We start from the raw sequence: 25,060 nt of genomic DNA, 5'->3' as shown, positions 1-25,060 counted from the left end.
TCCAATTCTGAAGAAGGTCATATTCTGAGGTTTCGGGTGGACAAGAGTTTGGGGGGAGGGTATCCTGCTAGCCTACCAACCAAGCCTGATGCAGAACCTGGGCGCTGTGAACTGGGGTCTGAGGCCCCTCTGTGAAGCCCCCCATCCCCCCGCCGGGCTTCTAGCATCAGGATCCTTGTCTGGTGGGAAGAGAGAGATGACAAACAAACACAAACCTAAGGAAAGGGGTTAGGAACTTAGAGGGGACAGACAGCAGAGGCAGCAGAGAGGAGGTGGTGCAGACACGGAGATGCACGGCGAGCCCGCCAGGCTCGCTGCCCAAGGTCACCTTCACCCCCAGCTCCCACCCAGAGTCGGGGCTGCTTGTCTCAAGGCAGTAGCTTCCTTGAAGGAAGACTTATTTCAAGAGTTGTAAGAAGACAAGAAAGCGCTTCTGGAAATTACACACGTGTACACACACGTGATGTGTGTATATGTCTTCGCAGACTTAATATGTACCTGTATGAGTGCGTGTGTGTGTGTGACAGAATTTGCTAAAACTCCAGCAAACGTTTGGGATATAAATTGAGGAAATCTCAAAAAGCCAGGAGCAGAACTTAAAAAAAGAAGTAGGAAGAGTAGGAAAGGAAAAGAAAAAACAGATTAGAAGACCGATTCAGGAGGTCTAAAGAATATAAGATCCAAAAATAGAGACCAATGAAGAAGGAATTATCAAAGACATATTTTCTAAAGAAATTCCCAGGACTCAAAGCCCGGGTTTCCTGTGTGCAAGGACTCACCACGGGCCAGAAATGAATGAAGAAAGACCCATCCTGAGGCGTATCAGCATGAAATTTCAGGCCACTGGAGATGAAAACAACATTGTAAAAACTCAGAGGGAAGAAATAGGTCACATACAAAGCCTCAGACATCAGAGTATATCTGGCTTCTCAGCTGAAGCTCCAAGCCAGAAAGCAGCCGAGTTGGGATGCGTTGGAATTCCACACCACGGCCCAACAGTCCATGGGGGCAGGGGTCCTCCAGCCTAAAGTCAGTAACTGAGACGGTCCTCCCGGGTTCAGGCAGCCGTGGCCCTGCTCCCCACTCTGGGCGCCCCATCCTCAGGAGGCTGTGCGTGCAGTGGTCCAGCCCCCGGCACAGCCCCCGCTGGCAGGACGGGCTCCTCGAGGGAGGGGCACTTGATGGATATGCTCCCCGAAAGTTGTGGGCAACCCCCAAATGCAGAGGAGTCAGGCAGTGGGATGCCCTGAAGCTTCCCCAGGAACACAAAAAGGGAAATCATCCCAGGATGCTACAGGGAATGTCTGGGAGCCTTGGGTCTGATGCAGCCCTGTGGGTGTATCGAGATCTCACGCCCTGTCACCTGTCGGGCACTGCGGCTGCCCTCAGGGAGGTCTGGTCCCTCGCGCGATGGACACACACGCTTCCTCGCAGAGCTCACGTGGGTCATCGGCACCACTTCCCAGGGAGCTGACCTAGCCGGAAGTCAGGACCTGTCTACGGCCAGCTCCCCAGGCGCCGGCCCTTGCGAGTTCAGGGGACCAGGCATCACCAGCAGCGTGTGAGGCGGGACCCAGGGGCCGTACGAGGTGTGAGTCCATCCTGAGCGGCTTCTGAGGGACTCTCGAGGCACTGGGATGGGCTTGGGCGTGGAGTTCAGGTCACTCTCTGAGGCCGGGTGGGGCGGCAGGTGAGATGCTGAGGTCTCGGCAGGAGCGGTGGGACCCTGACGTGCCTGCGGTACCAGGGAGGGGACACAGCTGCACACGGTGGGTGCAGGGGGGTGAGGAGAGGCGGGGGTCAGGACGACTGGTGACCCCGGCCTGACCCCTCCTGGCCCACACGCAGCAGGCCAGGGCCGCACCCAGGTCGGAAGGGCCAGGACTCGCTGAGGACAAAGGGGGGCCACGTGGCGGTCCCCCAGCAGGGGGGGTAGGGGCTGTGGTCCTGGAGGGGAGTTCAGAGGTGTCCTGGCGGGTGAGATCCGCTGTTGGGTGGCCGACGCCGCGTGGCCGATGAGGGGAGGAGGCGGCTTAGGTCTGGCGGGGCCCACTGTGCACCCTTTGCCCCCTTCCCAGCCTCACCAGGGAGCCCGTGCTTTGTCTTTCTCCCAGAGCTTGGCCCGGCCGGCTCTACGTTCCCCTCGGCTTCGCAGGGTGTCCCCTGACCCTGCCAGGCTCCCTCCCAGGCCTGCGGCCATCCAGGAGCTCCTGCAGCCTTTCTGAAGCTCTGCGGTGTCTGGGGTGCCACGCCCCCACTTTGCTGTCCCTCGTGGGAGTCCTGTGTTTCTCTGGGAATGTGGGTCCTTCCATGGCCAAGGTGGCAGGGCCTCCTCCCCCAGGGCCAGGACTTCGGGAAGCCTTTGGTGCGGTTGTCACTCCCCCTGACCGGTGTCCTCCAGGCCTCACTCCCGTCACAGCCGAAGGCCTTCTCTCCTCCACCGTCTGGCCGTCCGTCCACTTTGGGCTCAGACCAGACCCCCCCTGGGCCCCGGGAACTGTGGGCTCCGTCCCCCGTGTGGAGGAACACACACTCAGTCCATTTCATGACCCAGGGCTTCGGGGGTCCCCAGCCTCCCTGCCGGGTGTGAGTTCCCAGATAGGACTATCGCAACACCAGGTGTGGGGAAGGCCAGGGTTGCCTGGGGACACTTGGGGGGTGCTTGGTTCCTCTCTGCTCCCAAACGAATGAGGCATCCTGGCAAGCAGAAAGGTTTATTACAGACCCTTACCACTTCCTGCTCTGAAAACCAACAGAAGAAAACTGATCCTGAGCCGGGATGAGGTGGTGTGTGCCCTTCGGATCCGAGGCCACGGTTGGCCGCCTTCCGCCCGGTCTCTCCTGTTTCCTTTGGGAGGAGGAGATGGTCAGTCCTGAGGATCTGCTGGGATCTCCCACCCTGAGAGGGCCCACGGGGTCCGTGCTTCTGGCCCCTGCCCAGGCCCTTTCCCCTCCTACAGGTGATGACCAGTGGGACCCTGGCCAGGAGGCTGCAGGAATGGCGCAGGGTGAGGCCACAGCCTCCTGTCATCTGCGAAGCTCTCCGCTCGGCGGGGAGCAACAGGGCCTCAGCCCAGTCCGTCTCTCCAGAAGACTCCTTGACCTATGTGGTCCCTCCCGGTTCTGGATGCCGGCTCTGCGCTGGGTATCGGGCTCGGGGCCACGTCTGCCCCTTGAGGGGATGGGAGGGACAGAGGAGGAGCTGGCCGAACCGTGAGGTCTGGGGCTGAGTCGCCCCCCAGGCAGAGCTGGGAGGCTGCAGTCTGTCTTCTGGAATCCGATCGGATGGTGTTTATGGCGGGTTTTGCTGGAGCCCACACGGTGCTCAGAGCTTGAACTGGGGGCAGAGAGCAGGGCCCTGGGGCCTAGGGGTGAGCTCGGCAGGAGGGCTGGGGAGAGGAAAAGCCTGGAAGGAGCACTGTGGGTGGGAGGACCGCCCCCTCTCACCACTGAGGGGGCTGAGATGGGTGGGCCCCAGCCAAGCCAGCCCCTCCGTCTGTCTTCCAAGGACCACCCGGGACGGATCTGGATGCTCTGTGCCCACGTCGTGCTCCCAAGGGCGAGAAGCTTTTGTGCAGGAGGTTCCAGGATAAACGTGGAGGAACCAGCGGACGGTGGGTCCTCCTCCAGGAGAACCTCGGTACCTGCCACTCACCAGTTCTCCCTTCCTCACAAGCAATGAAAAATACCCTGTCGTGACTCTGATCCCTGTCTGCAATCCATATTGTGTGCTTTTGAATCGCTGCTATTCATCACGGCAATAAGAGCTGGACATTTTAATAGATTCTGTGTGTAAACACAGACGTAGATGGTCTGGTACCAACGCATCGCGAGCACTGACATTCTTCATTTTCTCGGCAGAAGCGAGCCCGGAAACAAAAGATGGGTCTGACCAAACCCACACTATTTCCGTTGGCACTTTCGGCCAGTTTCGTTACAGGAGGCGTGACACGCGGCTAGCTCTTTACAGTAGTTGTGGTACATGAGTCTCGATTTTTCTTAAAACAGTTGTTCTTTGAATCATTTTAAATCCGTAAATGGCAAGGGTTGAAACAGGAGGAAAGGGGTCCAGTGGAGAAAGCCAGTGGGCACTGGACGGGCCACCACGGTGGGGTCGGGTGTTCCTGACACCGCAGAGGTGACAGGCAGCCTACCAAGAGGACCAGGTCAGGGTCAGGGTCAGGGTCAGCAGAATTCTGACCTGCTTTTCCGTACCTAGGGGTGGCCTTCCCCTTGGCCCTGCACGGGCAGCTGGGTCACGTGATCAGTACATCAGTACTGCCAGCTCCCCCTTCCCTCCGCTCCCCCCTGCCCCCCCGTCCTCCATCCTTTTTGGCCCCATGTGGGATGCTGGGATGCACGGATGAAGCACTCATGGCCTCCAGATCTGAGGGAGGCAGCAGGCACGCCTTAAGAATCCCTGGAGGGGCTGCTTTGGGGACTGCAAGGATGGCTATTACTTAACACATGAGGTCAGGTAGTTGCTGACCAGATGGAAGAGAATGCTTTCTGCAGGACCTTGGTGAGAGGGGGATGCTGGCCAGGTACCCAAGTCCTACAGCTCAGCCTGATGGGGGTGCCTGGGATCCAAGTATTCCAAATAGTCCCAGATCTCAGCAGTCCTAAGGGAAGCCTGGGGCCCCACCTTCGATGGGGTATGTGTCCCCATAGGGGGACCCTCAGAGAACAGCGCTGTTGATCAGGACAGCCGTTCTAGAGAGAGCAGACATTGCTACCACCGTGCTGTCCATTTCAGCCAGCCCGCCACGCCGGCCAGGGCTATGCGGGGCCTGCCACCTCCCCCCCGGCCCTGTGCCACGGCCGGGAGCGCCCCTGTGGTCCTGCAGGCATGCAGTGTGTTCTCAGCGTGTCAACGTGAGCCTTCGATAAGGATGCGCGAAGTTCAGAGTCATCCCCGGTTTCCAGCAGAGCTGTTGGAGTTGGTATCTTTGTTGATTCCACGTCTCATGAACTAATTGGGCAGAACGACAGGCAAAGCTGCTGAGAACACGGTTTTGTCCTGTTGGTTTACTACGTCCTTGTAATCTTACACGTGACATTTCATTACCTAGTGATTTATTTTTCCATGAAAGACAAAGGTAAATCTGATGCTTCTTTACTGTGAAAGGCAGATCGTATATTTGAGATGGAAGTTAAGTCAGCACGAGCGCGGCAGAACTCGCCAGGGCAGTGATGTGCTTCCTAACCCAGCGCGGCTCTGGCTCTGATTCAGAACAACGGGCCCCTGGCATCTGCTCCACCCACCCCAGCCTGCCCCTCACGCCCCAGGGTCTGGACACCCAAACCACTTTCTGTGGTTGTGTCTTGCGTTCGGCCCTCTCGCTGCGGTCCGGGTGTGACCCACGGTCCCCAGCCCAGCCCCTCCACCCACAGAGCAGCTCTGATGGCTTCTGGGCGCTGCAGAGGGTGTGAAATACGGCATTTGGCGTAGACATTTGTTAAAGATCAGTCTTGAAAAATGAAATAGAGGGATTTGTGTCTCAATCTAAATCACTTTAAATGTCAACTCCCCATTAAACTGAGATATACCCGGTGATGTAAGTGCCGGGATGGTACCAAGGCCGGCATTGTCGTCTCTGCAGTTCTGCCCCTGGGTCCCCTCCTCCCCCAACCAGAACGTCGTCTCAGGCTCACCTGGACCCGTATGGGATCGCACCTCCCCACACTGCCCTGTTGTGTCAAGCCCTGTTCTCTGGGCCCCCGGACAGGGCCGCCCCCTGCCCCGCCCCTGCCGCCTGCAGGCTTGACAGGTGTAATGCACACTTGGGAGGCTGGCCTTGAGGGAGTCACCTTCACCTCTCAGAGCCCCAGTTTCCTCATCTGTGGAAGGGGTAAGCGTGACCCCAGGCTGACGTCACAGGTCCTTGGGGTTTGGGGAAAGGGAAATAGTGGATGAGAAGCATTTCTAAACCCCAAGGGAGTCTCTGTAGGTGAAAGGTTGGTGACTTTCCTCCTGTGGCACCTTCCAGAATATGTGCTCATGTTCCCAATGGCTGCATCCGAATGAAGCCACACCCTCGTTCCATCCCGAAACCCTTCGGTGCCTTGTAGCAGGGACGCCCAGGCCCCGGGGGTGTCTCTCCACTCTGTGTGTCCGGGCTGCACCTGGCCTTGTGCGGTCACGGCCGTGAGGCTTCAGGGTTTCATAGGGCAGATGGGCGTGTGATGGGCAAGGAACAGACAAGTGGAGACCTGCATTTTCCCTCTTCCCCATGACCTTTGCCTTCCACGCCGCGAGGATGGCACGCTCCCCGGACCTTTGGAGGAGAGAGGAAGAGTCTGGTCCTCGTGCCAGGTCTGTGGAGACGTGGCCGTGGCTTTCTGGATTACTAGGGTGACAGACTCATCGCACTGGCTGAACAGCCTCTGCCCAACTTCCAGTTTCAAAAGATTTTGAAAATAAGGACAACTGGCAATAACATGACTTGGAGAGAAGATGCACTGAGGTCAGGTAAGACCCCGCTGGGTGCTTTGCCAGGGTGGACGGTAGAAAGCTTAGGATGCCCCTGCTTTTTTAATCCTCTGAGCCGCTGCTCTAAGACCTCCTGTGATGCACAAAGAGCCCAGGGCCTCCTCCTGGTGCCTGGACCTGATCTTCGGACCTAGAGACCCCTGCAGTGGTCAGAAAGCAATCAGGCAGCGGTGGAGCCTCCCTGCACCGCGGTTCCCCCTTCCCTCTGTGAATACACGGCTCTAGCGGGACCAGGAAAAGATGCCAGCGCAGAGGTGAGCTCCACTGGAAGGGGCAGAGTTAGCAGGAAGAGCCTCTCACCTGGGGCAGGAGAAGCCAGATGACGGGCTCACCAAGGCCATGTTGTCCCCCCTCAGTCTTCCGTTCTCAAAACTCTGCAGCTCAGACAGAAAACCTGACCTCCCTGGTGGGATCAGACCCCACTGAGAGCTGCCCATAAAGATCGAGGGTCTCTGCACATCACCCCAAACCTCTGAGTCAGGCGGAGCCTCCCACAGCCCCTGGAACTGAGAGGAAGGGTGCAGACTCCCTCCCCCTGAGCCTGCTGGCTCGTGCCTGGCCGGAATTGGCCTCTGCCTGTTTAAAAGGGAATAAAAAAAGCATCACAGCCAAAATATAAGCAGGAGCCTCTGAAAGAATGCACACTGTCTATGGAAAGGAGCACTTTCTGAAGACCGAAAGGCAGGGTTAGCTCTGGAAATAACCCCTGCAGTAAACGTGAGGCTTCTGGTCAGTGTCTGCTTGTGGGCATCAAAGAGATAAAAGAGGCTGTGACCTCTGTGACCCCAGAGCAAGAAGCCTGAAGGAAGGGCAGCCTGGGATGAAATGCAGGCAAACGTCCAAAGGTTTGCAGGGCCAAACAGAGGCTGAACTCAATGGGACCCAAAACATCAGAGTGGATTGAGATGTGTACAGAAGCTGCAGGTAATGGACATGTCACTGCAGAGAATCAACACAGGGATGTGAACCAACCTTAAACTGAAAGGCAGTTCATAGGAGACCCAGAAAATGAAGCCAAAGAGAGAGATGTTATAAGTACAGAAGACAGAGGACAGAAATCCAACCTGGGAAAGTGGATGCCACTGCGGGGAGCCACGTGGCGAGAACAAAGAATAACCATGTTAAGGTGAAAAGAGAGAGTTGCCAAGAAGCTTTCCTGAGCCGGGGGAAACCCCCAATTAAAGTAGCATGAAAGCACCCGGGACCCAAGCATCCATGGCAGTATCTGTGAATCGGAAGAGTGAAGGAAAACTCACTGATCATCCAGGTTGTATTGGAGAAAACAATTAAGGCAGGAGGACAAGTCCATAGACCTCTGAAGGCACAGACAAGCCACCTCTGAACCCAGGAGAACCAGAACCAGAGTGAAGGACAGACCATCTCCAGGGATTTGTCAAAAAATACTTTTACTTGTAAGTTCAGTCCTATTTCTGGTTGTTGTTTTGGACACAGGGAGTAAACAGGATGGCTTTAAATTTGCAAGGATTTAGAAAGTGTACCACCCACATACCTTTCCTGAAAGAGTCAATGAAAGATGCCCTGGAGCCAATCAAAGAAATACGAATGAGTGGCTGATGATCTCGGAAAGGTCATAGGTCATATGTAAGAAGATCAGTAGTGACTAGATACCGATTAACTACCCGGAGCTTAGATATAAATTATTCCTGTAACTGTGGTTATGCAGTTGGACGCAAAATTGGCGACACTGTTATTTAATGTACTCTGTATGTCGTGAAGACTATTTTTGTATAATCTGATTTGTAACTTCTGGTTAAATTGACAACAGCTGCAGGGGGGCAGCTGCAGACGAAGAAAAGAGTCACTTAATGTCTCTTCATGGAAAGAAAGAACTTACATCACTAGGGAAATGGCTTAATCATTAAAAGTTCATTTGATTAACATAAAGGCCACCACTAATAGAAACAAGAACATGATTTCTCCTAAACTACAGTGGAAGAAAAAGCGAGTAACATTGTGTGTAAGGAAATGAACCGTGAAAGGAGCAGAACCAGAAATCAGTGTGGAACATGTTGATCAGTACAGAAATGCAGCCTCAGTGGTGACAATAAATGTAAGTGGGTTAGCCTTCTCCTCTAAAAGGCAGAGACTATCCAATCAGGTCTTTTAAATAGTCAAATATGTGTTGCCTTCTAAGGGCACACCTACAAACAAACCAAGAAGTTTAAAAGCAAATAATAAACAAAGTTACCAGGCAAATGAAATGGAAAGGAACTCAGTAGGTAAAGTGATTAAATTGGAACAATATGGTGGCATGTACTGATACATTTAGGATGTGTATATAGTTATTGACACATATGATCCATGACAGTTCAAACTAGTAGAAGTATCACAGAAACCTTTATGTACTGATTAACATAAGTTTACAGGAAGCAAACCCAAGTACAGATAAACAAAGTGATCATAAACACAGTTTTTAGTTGGAATGTCAACAGCTCTTAAATCTGTGTTAAGGTCAAGTAAACACCACTGATGACAACAATAAAAAGAACCAGGGCATAGATCTTTTGAAAACTGAAATTACCAAGGTTGAATTTGCAACAACATAGTGAATATTATAGCATAAAAATAGGCTGCTTCTAACTTTCTATTATTTATGAAATTTACCAAAATATCCATAATCCAGGTTACTAACTAACCTAGGAGGAGGTATGTGCCAACGTTCTTTTCCAACCACAATGCGATATATTTAAAGCTATACCCAAAACAGTAACCTTAACCCCAGCAACCAGAACCGTCCTGTAATTTGTTGGTTGAAGGATGAAATAAAACATGCAGACCGACCCACGAGTCACGTGCAGGTGTGAGGTCAGTCTTTCCAGCTCCGCTCCCGAGCAAAACAATTGTGATCTGCTTAACTCAGAACACGTGACCTTGCCCTCTGTGCCTCCATCTCCACATCTATAAAATGGGCAGAATGCTATTCCCCGCTTCCTAGGGCTGCTGTAAGGTTGACGGAGTTAGAACGTTAACACCCTCACGCGGGCCAGCGCTTACCGGACGATACGGTGTACGCATCTGACTGACCGTTAAATCTCATTTAAAATGGGACGAGAATAAGAGTGCACCTGTGGGTACAGGGAAGGATGGACTTGTCGGTATACTTGTGTCTTAAATAACTTTATTTTTAACTCCGAAAGAACGCAAATGAAGAAACCAAGCTATGGAAAAAGCCACCTTCAAAAAGATTGGAGAAAACCTGTAAAGATGAAAAAGAAATATCAATGATTTTTTTAAAGGCATGGAATTAATCATTGCATCGCTGGCAAAACTATAAAAATGCATTTTTACTTCTGTCGTGTGTAGATTTCTTGTTGTTAGAAAATAGTCCTGAAAGGAAGAAGGGAAAATCAGCCTGCGTTGGGGCCTCAAATTATTCAAGAGTACATGCATAGCTAACCCACTGATCACTACATATGGAAATTTGATTTAAGATATGATTTTCTGGGGAAGGAGGATTACCAAAAATAAAGGCATAGAAAAATGTTAATATTCTCCAGTAAAAGTTCCAGACAGAGATGTTTTAACTGGCATGTTCTTGAAAGCATTCAGTGTACAGGTGTCTCTTCCCCGCCAACTGGGAAATGTGGAAAATTACCCAGTTCATTTTAGGAACTAGTGAAACCCTGATGCTGGAAAGGTCCCCTAAATTAGAAAAATACCCAGAAAGTCATTTTGTTCAATAAAGACTTTTGAGTCTGTGCTGTGGGCTGGGAGCCCTGCCAGGCACGGAAATCCTTCAGCAAAGCACCCCGAGGCCTTCCAGGACCTGGCATTGTTTTCAGGATGCTGCCCCCTGGTGGGAGTAGTGATTGGGACATAGGTCACCCGCACCTGCATAAAATGACAGCAGACTGATTTCTGCAGTCCTTTGAAAGAACCAAAAAAAAGACCACCACACAGTAGCTTTATATAAGAAATGTAAATATACTTTAATATTTCAGAATCAGGTAGAACGAAAAGCCCTATACGGAGATCAAATAAAATGTGTGTTCTGATTCAGAAGATGCAGAAAAAGGCACCAGACAGACCCTGTATTTATTCCTCAGAAAAATATCAAAAGAACGATGGTCACAGACCTCCAGGCTAACCTGGAAGAGAAGGTGGGCTCTCCCTGGAACCCAGTGATCCCCCCGAAGCCAAAGCTGCCATTGCACTGAAGATGGACCCCGCCCCGTCCATACCGGGGCTGAGGCCCAGGCTGACTCTCGTGAGGCTAGCCTGCAGTCACCCGGGAACTTGTTACTTTCTGGAAGTTCTGGCAGATGAACTCACACAACTATTTGATATGAGAAAATGCAATCATTATTACTTACAGAAGGTAAATAAACAGGTATTTCCAAAACTCTGGAGAATCACCTGAAATGCCTTGAAAACTAATTAGAGAATTTATTAAATTAGACCAGTTATGAACATAGAAGTTTCTCTACTTGTGTTCAACTGTAAGCCTTCATAGACACAAACAAGCTCTGGTCTAGATCAGAGGTCGGACGACTACCGCCTGCTCGCCAAATCTGGCCCCCCACCGATTTTTTAAATAAAGTTTTATTGGCACACAGCCTTGCTTATTCACTCACATATTGTCTAGGCATGCGTTCACGCTGCAATGGCAGAGTTGAGTCTTTGCAGAAAGACTTTTATGGCCCACAAAGCTGAAAATATACACTACCCGGCCCTTGGTAGCACAAGTTTGCCAACCCCAGACTAGATTAATAAAGGCTTTCAACCCTGAGGGCCAGGGCACGGAGTCAGCAGTAGCTTGAACACAAGTGTCATTTAGGAGGTGAAAACGGGAGGTGAAATTTGTAGGCAGCTTTAAGGAAGAAACATGCCCGCTGGTACATGAAAGAGAGACTGGACAAAAGCCTGTGTGTTCTCACCTCCAAGCAAGTATGTGTAATGATTTGATGACAATAAATAAGTGAAATAAAAGTAAGAAAGAGAGAGGGGAGAGCTCTGTTAGTAGCAGAAGAAAACATAAAATAACTCGGAATAACTTTGGTAAGGCACCTATGAAGATAATGGCAAAACCTCCCCATGGGAGACTTAAAAAGACTTGAATAAATGAATAGAAAGACGTCACATACTTGGATAAGGTGAGGGATTGTCTGAATGTTATGAGGTGGTCTCTTCTTTCAAATTTGTTGCTTAGATTTAATACAGGTTCAATCAAATCTCCGGTGAGTTTTTTCTGGAACATTACAAAATGATTTCTCATTTTATATTGGGTGGGACTCATCCACGGTGTGTGGGAAGGCTTTGGGACATGCCCCAGTGTCCACCTCCTGCTGGGGACGGACAAGGGGGTAAGGGAGCTTTGTGAGCAGCTCAGCCCTGGGCGATGCAGCCACTGCTTGGTTCTGCCCCTCACCCGCCTCCTGAGTTAACAGCGGACCCTGTCTGGCCAAGTGCCCAGGATACAATTAAAACCCGAGAAGACGTTGGCTCTTCTGCTGCTCTTTCTGACCCATGAACCAGACTACGTGGTCCTGAGATGAACCTGGGTGTTGGTGAGCACGGACCGGGGGTACAGTGTGGAAGGGGCAGCCCCCAACAGCAGATGCTGGGAAAACCGGCTTCATACTTGGGAGAAATTCAACTTGCATCCTTACCTCACACCATGTTCCAAATTAAATTCCCTAGGGATTACAGACTAAAATACGACACATGAAACCATGAGATGGTTAAGGACAAGTCCAGGTGGACATCTGAGTTCAGGGGGAGGAAGGATGCTGAAACGGTCCATGAGCCTGAAAAGAGTAAGAATCGGTGACGATCGCAGACACTCGTCTATGCTGTTCTGAGCGCGTGCACAGGCCGACGTGCTCAGGCTGACGGCCACCGTGGGCCGTGCTCTGTTACCACCCCATTTTACAGATGAGAGCACTGAGGCCTTCTGCAGGCCACCCACTGACCGAGAGACCCACGCTAGGCCCGCCTTCAAGGGGCAGCCCTGCCTCGCCTGGATATCCCAAACTTCTGAAAGTCCAGCTCACCTTCCGAGAACAGAGGCAGATGGCAAGGTGGGCGTCGGGGGACCCGCCCGGCAGGAGCTGGGGGCAGCAGGCAGACGAAAAGGCACACAGCCCAGGGGTGGAAAGTTCCTGAAACATGAAGGGGGGACAAGGTGTGGCGAGAGATTCTCCGTCGGGGGTCAGCAGCTGAAACACGAATGGGCGCCGCTCCCCGGGCCTCGCCGTGGTTGGTGTTCATTTCTTTACCTTCATGTTGAGGCCTCGTGAAGGATGCTGGTTATAAGCATGTGAATTTGCCAGTCGTTCTGGGACGTGCTGGGCAGTGCGTCATCAAGAGAATCCGAAATGCATGTTTCAGAGCCTTTGGAAAACAGTCTGGCATTTGCTCAAAAAGTGAGACACGGAGCTACCGCGTGACTCAGGATCCCTCTCCTGGGGGAATTCCCGGGGTGGGATGGGGGCGTCACTCCTGACGAGTGTAGTTTGGGGGGATAGAAGTGTTCTAAGTTGACTGTGGTGATGGTTGCACAGCTCTGAATAGAGCAAAACCACTGACTTGACCCTGTAGCAGGGCACGTGATCTGGGCTGCGAGCTATCCCTCCGTGAAGCTGCTATTAGCAGATGGATGTGGATGGATATTTGAACAAGAAAGGGTTTGTCCTCGGCCCGGTCTTGGGACTCCTCTGACTGACAGGGGCCTGGCGGGGCCACCGCCCCCTCTGCCGACGTGTGGCACTGCGAAGAGCCTGCCTGGGCCCAGCAGGTGACCTGCCCAGCCCCTGAAAGTGGACACAGGAGGCAGCGCAGGGAAGGGGCTTGACCCTGAGCTTCCCGGGCACGCGGGGCCTCCCTCACCGCTGTGGACGGCCAGGTGTCGGGGAGAGCGTGTCTGATGACACCTCCACCCACCCCAGCCCCACCCCGTCATCGCCAGGCATCGCCTGTGAACTTGGGACGGTGGGTCGGCCGCGAGCTGCGGTGGCCGAGGCCGTCATCCTGCGATGCTGGCCGGGCTCTAGCTGCTGGGGTCGGCGGAGCGGGTGGATGGGACGTCAGAGGCTGACTGTGCCGGGAGACAAAGCAGACAGGGATCCGAGGCCGGCCCGCACCGCCCACACTCCCTTTAGAAAAGCCGCCTGGCGAGCTGGCCGTTCCCAGGGCAGTTGAGCCCGTGGGGAGGTCGAGGGCAGCCCCCTGCAGAGCTGGAGGGGGCCTGGGCTGAGGCTGGCCCGCCGGGGAGACGTGACCCTGGCAGCGTCAAGGTCATGAGTGGAGCTGGACTGGACCAAGTGTGGCCCGTGAGGGGCACGGGCTGGTCTCAGCCTGGGGGCCCCGTGCAGTGGAGGCACCTCCACGCGGGAGCCGGGCAGCACCTGGAGAGGATGCTGCAGGGATGCCGGCCTCCCGTGGGCCGAGTGGGGCTCTCAGCCACTTCCCTCACCCAGGACTCAGGCACCCACCCGCCTTCAGGGTAGAGGGAGCTGGAGGCCCCAGTGTGGGGCTGGGGCCCGGGAGCCTGGCTCGGGGTGGATGAATTTTTTGTGCTGCTGTGCATTGGTGACGGAGAGCCTTTGCCATCTCACAGCTCAGCAGTCAGACATCCAGCGCTGCGTGGCCGGGGTCTCGGCCCAGGTCCCACAGGGCAGAAACCCAGGTGTGGGCCAGGCTGCGTCTCACCTGAGGCTCCAGGAAAGAGCCTCGCCCAGGTTCACTCGGTTGATGGCAGAATTCAGGTCCCTGGGGCTATAGGACTGAGGCCCGTTTCCTTTCGGCTGTCCCTAGAGGTCACCTCACTCCTCGCCAGGCCGTGCCCTGACCCTGGGAGGCGGGTGGGTTCTAAGGGTGGCCTGTGGCCTCCGTCCCCGGTGTCACCTCGTGGCTGTGTTGCATTTCATTAGCGTGGCTCCCCTGGTGGGGTCCCCCCTGACATTCTTGCATTGGCACCACCTCTGTGTTCTGCTTTCATTTTTAGAAAGTGGAGTAAGAACTTATAGGTACTTAGGAGATGGCGTGAATGCAGAGTCCTTCCAGGTCTGGAGAGTCGTCTGTCTCTGCATCCTTTATCTCATCTTACTTGCCCGTCCTCACATGGCGTGTGGTTTATTTCCATAATCTTACTAGCTGCCCTGTGCGGTGTGGGCATGCTACTCGGCCAGGGGACAAACCCACGGCTTCTCGAGGGGGGCCCTGGGCTGTGTAGGGGTGTTTTCCTGAGAGAAGGCGGCCTGGGCTGCAGCGGGGCTTTGCAATACCTAATGGATGTCCTCAGTAAACCTCCATTCTCGGTGGAATCCTATTACGAGCACCATCACTTTATTTAGGATGAGGAGACGTATCCCTTTATTTGTTCAGAGGCCGTATAAACCCAGAGGAGCCTAGACAAAGCACCGTCAGGCCCCAGTTCCGCAGACATGCGGGCGCCATGCAGAAAAAGATGCAGTGGTCCCGGGTGAGGCTGTCGGACGGCAGCCGTGCTCTCTCACAGCCTCTACTCCTGTGAAAAGGGGGAAAATGTGCCCCTGGGTGCTCCCGTTTCAGGCTCCCATTTAGTGGATGTGGAAACTGAGGCTGTGGCAGCCAAGCCCCTTTCCTGAGGCCACAGGACAGGAAGAGCCCAGCTGAGATTCAAACCCAGACCTGTCTCAATGGGGTCCTTCCTAAGACCCCAGATCTCACCAGTGACAGACCCCAGGCTGTAGGGAGGGGGCAATGGTGGGGCAGGAAACGCACACTGGGGTGGCCCCAGGGAGGCAGCTGCCGCCAGGGTCCTGGACCACAGCCCTCCGCCCCCTCTGAGACCTGAGTCAGAACGACCCCCCACAGGCCTCCAGGGCCGGGCAGGGAGTTGTCCGGCAGGTACACACGTGCACACACATGTACACATGCTCACACACAATTCCACACGCTGCACACACACCGACATAACTGCACATCCACTCACATGCACACATCTCCACACACGCGCACACACTTGCATCGACGTTCGTTTTCAAATGCCCGTGGAGGCTGTTGTCAGTTTTGTTGGGACCCTTGTATCACTGGGCATTTAATCAACCCCCGGCATCTCTGAGGCCTTTGTAACTCTTTTTTTCAATATGGCTTCTCATCACAGAAAAGCGGGGAACGAGGCCCTCGGAGATGGTAAAGCCCCTGATGAAGGGTGTGCTGGGCGGTCACTCACCACAGGACCATCCAGTAAACAGAGTCTGGATCGTTGCCTTAATGGCTACTTGGTGATCACCCTTCAGAGCCAAGGGTGAATATTTCATCACAGGGACAGCCCAGCTTGGCCCCTGATCTGCCCCTGTTCGGAATTCGAGGCTCAGGGGTGATTTTGCTTTGGTGGCATGAATTCTCAGTCACCCCTCCTCCTTTTACAGGGGCCTTATAACCGGAGCCACCCCTTGTATCAGGATTGGACCTGGACCCTAGCGTTCCTGATCCCAAACCAGAGGCTCCAGAATGCTTTCTTCCCTGCCGGAGGAGGAAACAACACAGCTTGTCCATAATGAGGCAGCTCAACAGAAATAGAAACTGTGGTCCACCAGGACCCAGCCCCCCTCAGAACCGCACCACGCTGGGACGCAGCCTGGTGCAGACTTTCTAGAAACTTCTCTCAGAAGACAGACTCCAAGAACGAGTCATGAGCCAAAGAAAATAAATAAATGGCTGTAAAGATAGACATAATTTTCCCACATCAGAATCAAGAAATAGTATTTTTTTTTAGAAAGAGAAGCTAGACCATTTAGCTACACAATAAATCTGTATTATTACAGCTATCAGCTTGCCTAAAGTAAGGACACTCCAGTCTGCTTGTCTATAAAAGCTAAATAGAACAGCACAAACCTTCCCCCAGAGGGCCCCGGCAGCTCCCGCCCATCCTCCCACAGCTCTCTGCCTCATGGCACAGAAGGGCTGCACTGTCTGTGCCGTCCCACATCACTTGATGCCCTGGTTCGAGCAGTCTGCTGCCTGGCCCCCGGTCCCTCACGTCCAGGTGCTGCATCCTAGTGGTGACTGAGTGGCGAATGCTTTCATGGTGAGGGGAGGCGAGATGCCTGGAGCAGCCCGGCTGCACCCAGAGCTGGTATCTCATCTTCGGGCTCCCTGCTCAGACCCAGAAAGGCTAAGAAGCAGCTTACGACAGGTGCGGGGTGCAGGGCCTGTGGTGGTTCTGGCCATCCCCGGGTTTATCCTAAGCTCTTGCTCTCAGGTCTTCTCCCTCTCGTTCTGCTGGGACCCCCATGTCAGCGCTGAGCCCCTGTCTGGCACTTGCTGTGCCCTTGTCTCTTTATCCCCTGAGGCTCAGTCACCCTATGATTTGTGGCAGCAGCCTCGCCCCGGGTGAGCGGGCACTGAATCCGCTCCTGTCCTCCCACCCGCAGGGCCCGCTTTGCGAGGGGGAGGTCAGTGAGCACCCAGACATGCCGACCCTTTACAGTTCGCTCCAGACGGCCCTCCCAGCCTTTGCTGGCTCTCCGTCAGCCCAGCGAGGGCTGCGGTCTGTCTCCTCAGGCCCTGGGAGATGAGTGGCTTCAGGTGATCGAAGCCAGGTGGAGGCTTTGTTAGCCAGGGACCCCGGGAGAGACCCACTCCGGCCGGTGCTGAGGCTGCGGGGCAGATGTGGTCACCTGAACCCTCACCGAGGGCTGCGGTGTGAGGATGGAAGGAGGGGGCTCCCGGGGTCAGACCCCACGCATCCCCGTTGGCTGTGCCGCCCTGGGGCTTCCAGACTCGGGCCCTGGCGGGGCCGCGAAGATAACGGTACACAGAGGCGCCCGTCTGCTCTGCCTGGTGCAGGGCCGGGGCCGCCACGTCACGCTGCTTCCTAAGCACAAGGGGACGTGTCCTGAGGCCACAGGGCAGGGACGGAACTGCCCCTCCGGCTGAGAGGGCCCTCAGCACCCCACCCAGGCTTCCCCTGTCCACGTGCCCCGCTCCATCCCCTCCCCAGCTTCTCTCCTACGTGGCACCGTCGTGGCCTGGCCCTTCAGAACTGGCTCAGCAAGGTCCCACCAGGCACTGTCCCCAGCCCTCAGCCCTGCAGATTCCCCAGAGCGTCATGGGCCGGGCATGTTCCATATCATCAGGGCTGTGCTCCCTGTTTGGGGGCAGTTCACGTGACCTTGCTGTGCTGTGGGCTCCAGGAGACGAGACCCTCCACTCCTCGCCTACTGAGGACCCCTAAATATCAGGAGGTGGCATAGTTGTCATTCTTCTTGGCGTTTAGCAGCCCCTCGATGGGGGCAGAGGAGTGATGGAGATAGGGTGGGGGGCAGAGGTCCTTAGAAGCAGCCGCAGTGACAAGACACAGGTGCGTCTGGGGCAGCTGGGCTGGTGCTCGAGGGGCGGGGGAGGGACTGGGGCCCTGCTCTCTCACGCTGGGCCTCCTCAGACCAGGCCTTGGCCCTCGTGCTGCCCGCCCCCACTTTGTCCCCGCCGTTCGAGGTGCCGCATCTCTCTGTCCCGTCTCCCCGCCGGTGCGCTAGACGCCAGTGCGAGTTTTCACAGGGCCTTGGGTCTCCAGGTGGCCGGTCATCTCCTCCCTCACAGCAGGGCAGAGAAGGACGTGTCTGAGCAGCCAGGGCACCTCTGCGGACGATCGTGTGCCCTCCCTCCTCGGGCGTCTGGGACATGTCATTTAACCACACTCCTCGGGCGTGAGCTGGCCGGATAAGGTCAGGAAATGGTCCCAGAAACTCAATCACGTGGCTGGGCTGGATGGGATGGTGCACAGCCTTTCCAGAAGCTTCTCCCCAGGTTGTTTTTACTCTCTCCGCGGTAGCCGCCTTCATGGTCAAGCTCTCTCGCGCAGGCCACGGTCATCTCACTGCCCCGCAGTTTCTACGTCTCCGCTGTCCGTTAGAACCTTTTGTTTGGGGCTTTCAGCTCAGAACATTGTGCTCTTTAAACAGAAGACTCAGCCTGACCCCAAAGGCAAATGGAAACTTTTAGAGGAAGAGGGAATATCTCTCAGGGGACTCACAGGGCTGGAAGGTTTCCTTTTATTTTATAAACGATGCTTTATAGCGTCCAAATACCAAGAAAAACCTCCTCGTCACCTCCTTGGCCGGCGGGAAGGACTGCCCTGGACGGGAACCCCGGCCGTGTCCACAGCTCAGTCCTCAGACCAAACACTCCCTGGGCTCTCGCCACAGACCGAGAGGCTCTGTCCACTGAGCCCGGTGACCGCAGGGGACGCGGGCAGTGCTGGGCTGGCTCCTGTGTCGGTTTGTCCAGCGTGCAAGGCAAGGTGACCCTGAGACCAGCTCTGTCCACCTCGGGGGCGGAGTCCCAGAGAAATAGCCGCAGACCCCGAGGATGCAGCCCATGACCTTGGGGTGTCGGACGGCCATGCGCAGAGCTGGAGCCGGCTGAGTGCCGGCTGCTTTCCAGGCCCAGGGACACCAGGGTGTCACACAGAGGCTGCAACCCCAGGACACTCTGGATCTCCGCACACCAGGAGAGCAGCGGCACTGACCACCGGGATTCAGGAAGCTGGGTGCAGCTCCCAGAAAGCCCCTCGGTGGGGAGAGCAGAGTTGAGGACAGCTCCCTGGCGGCAAAAGTGGGGTGTTGGAGCCTTGTCAGTCACCTGGGACCGGCCGCTTTGCCTCCCTGGGCCTCTGCTCCCACTGGGGTAGGAGGTCCTAAAGCCATGCGGTCAAAGGGTGTCTGGGCGATGTTGCATACGAAGCCATGGCCAGCAGGACAGGGGCTCAGAGAGGGTGTCACTGCCTAGTTCAGAGGGGAGGGAGGTGACCCCGGCCCTGAAGGAACCCACGGGGGTTTGGGGAGACCCCCAGTGCAGTGACGGGTCTGACCCATGAGAAATGTATAACCAGGACGAGCAGGTACCCTCCGGGAGGCCAGCTCTGGCAAAGCTCAGGGCCCTCCAAGGAGCCGGGGCCCACGTCAAGTTTCTTGACCAAGCTCAGCTCGGGGTTGGAGTCGCAGGGCTGCTTAGTGGGACTGTCCAGGGGGCCAGTGGAGCAGGGAAACCCCTACACGGGAGCCTTCACCAGGGAGGGGGAGGACGCGGCCACAAGGATGCCACCTGCTGACCTGGGGCGGCGTCCTGGGCCCCCAGAAGCACAGATGGAGAGGGGACCCCAGGTTGGATGCCCTCTCCAGAGACAGGGATCCAGCAGGACCCTCACGACACAGCCCAAGCAACCGGCCAGGTGGCTGTCATGGTCCCACCAGGCCCGGGGTCCTTGTCACTGGCCCTGCGTGTCCCTGAGCAGGTGGGAGGCAAGGGCCACGTGGATGAGACATGACTCACTTCTCATGGGTCATCCCTGGGGCTCAGGATCCCAGGCGGGGTGGGGGGCAGCCTGCAGGAGAGCAGGGGCTGCTTCCTGGGTGTCCCCGGGGTCTGGCCGATTGTCTTGAGAAGAAGCTGCCTGGGGAAGGGCGCCGGAGGCCAGTGGGCCGCTTCCTAGCACGGGAATGTCCTGCCGCCTGCAGGGACCAGCCCAGCGCTGGTTTTCCAGTGAGCTGTGAGGGCCAGCACAGGGCCCTGAGCGGGGACCCCTGTGAGGCCCGACATGGGCCTCGGCCGTGTGCTTCCCCAGCTTGAAACGCTTCTCTGAGGCCAGAAGGGCTCTGCTGGCTTCTGCAAAGCCTGTGTGGCTCTGCCGGAGCTCGTCCTGGCCATTCTGACCACTTTTCTGGGCTGCAAACCCGACTTCCAGGCCTCTTCTCTGGTCCCGAAGCCTGGGGACGAGCTGGCAGCCAGCACTCGGCTATTGGCTGGGTCGAGACTTGGGTCCCATCCGAGCACAGCCGCTGCGGACATCAGGCTGCCTCCTGTCTGTTCCTGAAGGCCAGGCAGGTGCCGGGGGTCTGACAACAGAGGCCTCAGAGAGTGTCTGAGCTCTGGCCGGGGGGGTCCGGTGACAGCCCACCCTCTCCAGGCAGCTCTGGGCCTGCCTCCCTCCCCACTTAGCCTGGGCCTGGTAGGAGAAGGCAGCAGACATCCAGGGCTCAGAAGTTAGCTGGACGGGCCTCTGTGTCCCTCCAGACCCGCTGGGCTCAGGGGTTCTGTCTCTAGGCTGGCCTGACTGGGGGAACTGGCCAGAGCAGACAGGGGCCTGTATCCAGCCCTCCCCACCCACCCACCTGGGGCAGGAAGCGCCAGAGGCCAGGGTGCGTGCAGGAAAGTGGAGACCCCCCCTCCCCCAGGATGGGGGACCTACGGGGGCAAACACCTGTGACTGTAAGAAATCACTGGGACGTATGTAGTGACTGCATTGCTTCAAGCCGCGAGGGCTTCCTAACGGAACATCAGCCGTGCTTACTCCCCCCAGACGAAAACCTCCGTGTGTGTGATACACCGTGAATGAAAGCTAAGGGTGGACCAGGCTGGGAGGCAGGCCTACAGTAAACGTGCCCAGGACCCTCCCTGGCCTGTGCATGGGCGCAGCTGAGACTATACACGCAATCTTGTGCGTCTCAGTAAGAAATACAAGACCTGAGCAGATGAACTGACAAGACGGGCCGGTGCGAGTGGCCGGGGACCACGTTGGCAAGATTATTCTACTCCTCTGGTCGTCAGGAGAAGTGAAGATGAGCCCTCAAATCCTGCTTCTCTTCTGTCGAATTTAGGCGGACGTGAAGCCTCTGTCATCTCCGCTCGCAGACGACGAGAAGCAGCCCCCCCAGGCGGGGAGCGGGGGGCACTGAGACAGCCCGGGTCCCTGGGAGTCCATCCAGTGGGGGCCCCGCGAGCACGCGTGCAGCCCAGGAATTGCTGATCGCACAGACCAGGCTGCCGACCTGCTCTCGCAGACAGTGCAGACGTTCACGCGGAGCCCAGCCCTCATCGTACACGTGGATATGTTCTAAAGGGTGTGAAGGAAATACACGAAATTTATCCAAATATCTTCTGATATGGAAACGTGGATGGATTTTTCTTTTCTTTTTATACTCATGTGTTTCCCCGTTTCTCTACAAATAAGAATTTATACAATTTTGTAGGTAGAAAAAGTAGAATCAGTGCATCCTTTCTTGGTTAACCCCTCAGGTGCTGGTGAGTGACTGTGCTGGACGGTCTCCGTCGTGGACGTGGCTAGACAGGTCGGGGAGGGGACGGCTGCCACGTGCTATGGTCAGCAGGGCGATGGACCTGGACGGGCGGGCCTGCAAGGTCTGAGTGAGGCGGGGGTCACCACCACTCCTGGACTCCTGGGTCAAGCATGTCGTGCAAGGAGGCCTTTGCCATGCTTGGGAAGGCGGGGGCTGGAGGCGTCCACTGGGGTCAGGGTCAGGGTTCCTGGACCGAGATCAGCAGCTGGCCAGATGTGGAGAGAGCTCTGCAGCTAGCACCCTACGGCGGTCGGAACGGTGACCCCCCCCTCGTGCCCTGGCTCTGCTCCCCGTGCCCTCCCGCTTCTGGGCTGGGCTTCAGGCAGCGGAGACAGAGCGAGGGCTGAGCCCACGCGCACCCACAACTGCACGTGGAGGTTCTCTCGGGCCCCTGTCACTTCCGGACGTGTGCCCTGCTTCCACAGCCCCGTGGGGACCCTAGTCCTGCCGAGAGGGTGGGCGCCTGCCAACCTGGAGCCTCAGGCAGCCTTGAGTCCCTTGGGGCTGGGGGCAGAGAGCTCTGACCCTCCCTGGACACCCTCAGCTCTGGTCCAGCTCTGCCATCAACCTGCTAGGTGTCCTTGGGCCTGAAACACCTAAATCCAGTTAACACCCCCTCACCACTGATGCGTTCGGGGCGCCCGCGTGTGCGGGCTCCACACAGAGCTGGGGAGGAGACGGCACGGTCTGGCGGGGGCCTCAGGGAAACCTGAGGTTCTCAAAGCTGCTCCTTTGAACCCTGTGCCGGCCTCGGGGTTCCAGGGCCACGGGCTTGGAGGAGGGGGGCTAAGCTGAGTCCTGTCTGGCAGGTGCCCTTCCTCCTGGCTCCTGGCTGCTGTCTGGGGGCTGCAGGTGGAGAGCAGGGTCCCTGCAGGGGCTCTGAGTGCAGTGTCGAGGCGCTGTCAGAGCTGGGGCGGGACGTGCAGCCCAGCCATCTGGGGAGGGGCCTTGTCCGTCCTGGAGGACGGCAGGCCGCAGGCAGTCAGTCCACATTCCCCCCGAGCCGGCCACTGAGGGAAGACAGTGAAGATGTGAGCAGCGCTTGCCCGGCTCACGGCCCCCGGCGGCTAACTGCAGCGCAGGATAGGACGGACGGGCAGCGTGAGGCCCTCAAGGCGGGGCCCGGGGAGCGGCCCGTGTGAGCCGGACAGCCTGCGCACAGCCCAGCGGCTGAGGACTCAGGAGGAGCCGGGAGGCCGTGGTGTGGTCCTCGTGACAGGGACAGGGGCCTGCGACGTGGGCGGGGCCTGGTGGGAGCGTGACCGGGGCCGCAGGCAGGTGGCAAAGGGCCGGGGCTCAGGCTGGATGGGGTAGACGCGGGACCAGCCCGGAGGCGGACAAGCAGCTGCAGGGAGAGGGGAGGGGCTTTCTGGGGGAGGTCTCCCCCAGCACATCTGGAGAGGCCCCACCCGGGCCATCACACCCGTTGCGTCCCATTCCCACGGCGTGTGTGGGACCCCCAGAACACCGTCCACTCCCTGCAGAGCTGGGCCTGCTGGGAGTCGGTACAGGGAGGTCAGCCCCATGCGCCTGACCCAGGTCCAGGGTCCTAAAAGGCAGTGGCCACCAGGATACTGTCTGTGGGACCCCAGGCCTCAAATTGGGGCCGCCCTAGGGGACGAGGGAGCCAGTGGTCCAGCGGGGACGTGGGACGGGAGGCTGCTGGACACAGGTCCCACCACCCGAGGCTGTGATGCTCTGTGGATACCACACTCCCTGCTTTCCTGCCTCCGTCACTCTACAGGTGATATCTCCGCTGCCCCAGAGCAGAGGCTGGAACCCTCACGTCACTTCACGGCTGTGAGCTGGCCTGTCGTGTCGCATCTCCTGGGACTCTGGGGTGCTGGGTGTGGGTGCTTGGGGCCTCGTCAGCCAGCACGAACACCCCAGCTCTGCAGCCTCCCGGGGGCTCTGTAGGGGTGAGACATACGTGTTTCCATCGCTCTGCTCTGTGCAGTTATGCAGTACCTGCTGTGTACAGGGCACAGTGCAAGACACGGTTAGGGAAACAGTTGGATGCAGCTCAGACCCGAGGCCCTGGCCAGCACGGGGCGGAGGACACGCAGCTCACGCTGGCCGCTGATGGAGCTCCAGTGCGTGCCCCCATCATGGCCAAGGGCGGGGTCCCACCCAGAGCCCAGAGGAAGGGGGTGCCCCCGGGCTGCCCTCTGTGACAGGCGTAGGGTTCTCCTCCAGCACTGGGGCCCGAGATCTAGTTTTTGTCCTCGAGGAAGGCTGCTGGCATCTTTCAAGTGTGCTGGCCGGGCGAGGCCAGCCTCGTGGACGATCTCTGGGTTCCCGCCATGCCCGACGGGAACCCTTGGTGTCTGCGGAGGCTGACGGCTCTCTTCTCTGCCCCTCAGGTCTCCTGACAAACGCAGCCCCACAGGGGCCCCAGGAGTGACTCTGGCTCCCTGGAGAGGCCACAATCCTCAGTCGGCCGTGGATGCCACCCACCCTCTGCCACCCGCCCACCCTCCGCTTCTCTAGCCTGTCAAGGACAGCCTGCTTCCTCGGCCGCCTGAGCTGAGTCCGTCCGGCCTCCCCGAGGAGTCAGTCCTGGGACATACAGCAGGGCTGCGCCACCGGGCGTCCCTGGAACCTGGCCCGGCCACCCTCCCGGACGCAGACCAGGGGTCGGAGGCAGCTGCAGCCCAGCCAGCCCGAGAGAGGAGGACAGCGCCGGGCCCGGGGAGGACTGAGTCTCGGGCGCAGAAGTGGCCTCTCCTCGTGCCCCAGACTGTCTGAATCGCTTTTATTTTCTTATCCTTTCAGTATATTCAATAGACCAAAGAGCAAAATCTATTTTAACGCGGACTCGTACTTACCATCAGAGTCCCTGGGTTCGACTGGGGGGCACGGGGGCAGAGACACGCTGGAGAGGCACGGCCCACGAACGCTGCGGGGCCCCCGAGCAGCCGGAGGATGCGGCCGGAGGACACACGGCCGGCGATGTCCCCACGTGGACCCCGCGGGTGCGCCTGGCCGGGAGCACAGCTCGCTGTGCGTACCTGCTCCTCTGTACTTAGATGGACTTCCTCGTACTAAAATCACTTTCGGTTTTAACCAGTTAAACACGCCTCTCTGCAGCTCCATTCTGATAGTGGGATAATCCAGGATTCGCCAAGAGCATGTCGGGCCTCCCATGACTGCTGTCTCATCCGATCACCATTTAGCTCCAGAAAGCAAATTAAAGAAAGCGAAAGTAACACTTGTTTGAAAGAGATCATTAAATGTATTTTGCAAAGCCGAAAGTTATATATTTAACAGTTTTTATATGTTGTATATTTGTAGAAAATCCTATTTAACAATTCACGTGGTAGCCCCGGCTGTCGTGAAACGTGGGCCGGGGCTGGGGGTTCCCGAAGTCTCTGGGGAGGGCGGGCCGGGGGACCGGCATCCCCGGACGTAGGGGCGCCCGGCACCGCCGAGGGGCAGGATTCTGCGGGCAGCGAGCTGAGGACCAGGTCTGGGGTGGCACAGG

General features: G+C 56.9%; 1 protein-coding gene across 1 annotated transcript in view; it reads left to right on the top strand.

The window, feature by feature from the left end:
• The window catches only part of TAFA5 (TAFA chemokine like family member 5), a 71,205-nt gene extending 46,375 nt beyond the window's left edge, over window positions 1-24,830 (top strand). The window contains exon 4 of the mRNA XM_024737396.1: window positions 23,940-24,830. Within this exon, the coding sequence (XP_024593164.1) occupies window positions 23,940-23,948 (9 nt within the window). The 3' untranslated portion in view covers window positions 23,949-24,830. The remainder of the gene's footprint in view (window positions 1-23,939) is intronic.
• Window positions 24,831-25,060: the final 230 nt, after the last annotated feature.

This window comes from Neophocaena asiaeorientalis, unplaced genomic scaffold (assembly GCF_003031525.2).
Source record: "Neophocaena asiaeorientalis asiaeorientalis breed wild unplaced genomic scaffold, Neophocaena_asiaeorientalis_V1.1 scaffold242, whole genome shotgun sequence".
Lineage (NCBI taxonomy): Eukaryota > Metazoa > Chordata > Mammalia > Artiodactyla > Phocoenidae > Neophocaena > Neophocaena asiaeorientalis.
The sequence above is the reverse complement of the archived record's forward strand: the minus strand, read 5'-3'. Positions and strand labels throughout refer to the sequence as shown.